This window comes from Myotis davidii, unplaced genomic scaffold (genome assembly GCF_000327345.1).
Source record: "Myotis davidii unplaced genomic scaffold, ASM32734v1 scaffold8, whole genome shotgun sequence".
Lineage (NCBI taxonomy): Eukaryota > Metazoa > Chordata > Mammalia > Chiroptera > Vespertilionidae > Myotis > Myotis davidii.
The window spans coordinates 2,560,600-2,563,362 of record NW_006299520.1 but is presented as its reverse complement, the minus strand read 5'-3'; the positions used below and the strand labels follow the sequence as shown (position 1 = coordinate 2,563,362).

General features: G+C 37.3%; 1 protein-coding gene across 1 annotated transcript in view; it reads right to left on the bottom strand.

Moving 5' to 3' along the window:
* Nucleotides 1-208: 208 nt before the first annotated feature.
* Nucleotides 209-2,763, bottom strand: part of PGR (progesterone receptor) — a 76,857-nt gene continuing 74,302 nt past the window's right edge. The window contains exon 7 of the mRNA XM_006775260.1: nucleotides 209-364. Coding sequence (XP_006775323.1) covers nucleotides 209-364 — 156 coding nt within the window. The remainder of the gene's footprint in view (nucleotides 365-2,763) is intronic.

Below are 2,763 nucleotides of genomic sequence, written 5' to 3'. Positions count from 1 at the left end.
TGGGTACACAAAACACTTAAAATTCTAATTACACCGTATAAATGAAAACAGTTAAAATCTCACAATTTTCTCTGGAACTTATACAGAATGATATGATATGAATGTAAGGCTTTGAGAAGAACATTGTAAGAACTTGAGACCTCATAATCCCTACCCAAACAAAAACAGACATAGGACAAAATTTAATTTTTAAAGGTAAAAATGGAATTCACTTTTTATGAAAAAGAAGATGTTTCACCATCCCTGCCAAGATTTTGGGTAATTGTGCAGCAATAACTTCAGACATCATTTCTGGAAATTCAACGCTCAGTGCCCGGGACTGGATAAACGTATTCAAGCAGTACAGATGAAGTTGTTTAACAAGCTGTTGGTTTAACAAATGGAAAAAAAAAAATGTAAGAAAAGTAAAAAATTCATATACTATTCAAGCATGGCAACTTATTTTTCTAACAATATAAATACTCGCCAAGATGTTTTCTTCTTACCAAAATGAAAAAACTAGCTCCACTTTCGAGAATATATAAAATATCACACACTTGTAATGTTATAATAGTAAAATAGGATTTTTAAAAATGAAAGTGATGGAAGGAAAAATGTTGGCCGAATAGGCAGATGTGTCCTGTGCCTTGGCCTGGAGCAGACAGAAAGAGCAACAAAATTGACTACAAGACCTCAAAAAGCCAAAGAAATTCTGAGAAAGAAGAACAAAGCAGGAGACTTACACTTCCTGATTTCAAGCTATACAATCAAGTTATAGTGATAAAAACAGACCAATAAACCAGAGGAATAAAATCAAGAGCCTAGAAATAAACCAGAGTATATATAATCAACTAAGCTTTTTAAAATCCTCACTTGAGAATATGTTTATTAATTTTAAAGAATATGAAAGAGAGGAAGGGAGGGAGGGAGGAAGGGAGAGAGGAGAGAGAGAGAAATATTGATGTCAGAGAGAAACATTGATTAGTTGTTTCTCATATGCCCTGACCAGGTATGGAACCCACAACCTAGATATGTGCCCTGACTGGGGACTAAACCTACAACCTTTTTTTTTTGTATGTATAACGCTCCAATCTATTGAGCCACCTGGCTGGGGCTCAACTAACATTTGACAAGGGAGCCAATAATACTTAATGAAGCTTGACTACTCTTACACCCCTCACAGAAATTAACTTGAAATTAATTAAAGATTTAAATGTAGGACCGCCCAACTGACATAGCTCAGTGGTTGAGCATCGACTTATGAACCAGGAGGTAATGGTTTGATTCCTAGTCAGGCAAATGACTGGGTTTGGGGTTCAATTCCCAGTAGGGGGTGTGCAGGAGGCAGCTGATCAATGATTCTCTCTCATCATTGATGCTTCTCTCTTTCTCCCTCTCCTTTCTTCTCTAAAAACAATAAAAATACATTTAAAAAAATAAATAAATGTAGGAACTGAAAGCATTAAATGCCTATTAGAAAATAGAGAAAAAAAAGCTCCTTGACGTGAGTCTTGGTAATGATTCTTTGGAAATCACACCTAAAACACAAGCAACAACAACAACAAAAGCAGGACTACATCAGACTAAAAAACCTCTGCACAGCAAAAGAAACTATCAACAAAGTGAAAACACAACCAAAGGTATGGGAAAAAATATTTACAAACCATATAACTGGTAAGAGGTTATTATCTGAAATATATAAAGAACTCCCATAACTCAGTAGCAAAAAATGCCCCAACAAACAAATAAATAAACAAACAAAATACCCCAACCCAAATTATCCAATTAAAAAATGGGCAAAAGACCTGAATAGACATTTTTACAAAGAAGATATATACGAGTGGCCAACAGGTACATGAAAAGATATCATTAGGGAAATGCAAAGGAGAACCACAATGAGATATCACCTTATGCCTGTTAGAAAGGTCCTGAGTAAAAAGACAAGAGATAACAAGTGCTGGTATGGAGGTAGAGAAAAAAGAACTCTTGCACACTGTTGGTGGAATTGTAAATTGGTACAGCCTCTATGGAAAACAGTATGGAGGTTCCTCAAAAAATTAGAAGTAGAACTACCATGTGATCCAGCAATTCCACTTCTGGGAATATATCCAAAGGAAACAAAAACTCTAGCTACAAAAGACATCTGTACCCTCATATTCCTAGCAGCATTATTTATAATACACAAGGGAAATAACCTATGTGTTCATCAATGGATGAATGGATAAAGAAGATGGCATGTGTATATAAAATATATACCCAATGAAATACTATTCAGCCATAAAAATTAAGAAATCTACCATTTGCAACAATGTGGATGGACCATAAAGGCATTATGCCAAGTGATATAAGTCAAACAAAGACTGTATGATCTCACTTACTAGTATATGTGGAATCCTATCTACACTAATAAAAGAGAAAAATGGTAATTGGCGTACGACGCTTCATTGGCTAATCAGGGCTATATGCAAATTAACTGCCAACTAAGATTGGCAGTTAACTGCCAACAAGATGGCAGTTAACTGTCAACAAGATGGCAGTTAATTTGCATATGTAGGCACAATGCAGGGAGGCTAAAGGGAAAGCAGGAAGAAGCCCCCTGCCACTGACAGTGATCGGAAACCCAGGGGGGAGCTAAGAGCTGAGGGGCAGGGCAAAGGTGGCCCCCAGCCATGATTGGAGAATCAGGAGTTTTTGCAGCCCTGGCCAGTGATAGCAGGAAGTAGGGGTGGAGCCAGCGATGGGAGCTGGGCACGGTCGAAGCTGGCAGTCCACGGAGCTAGGGGT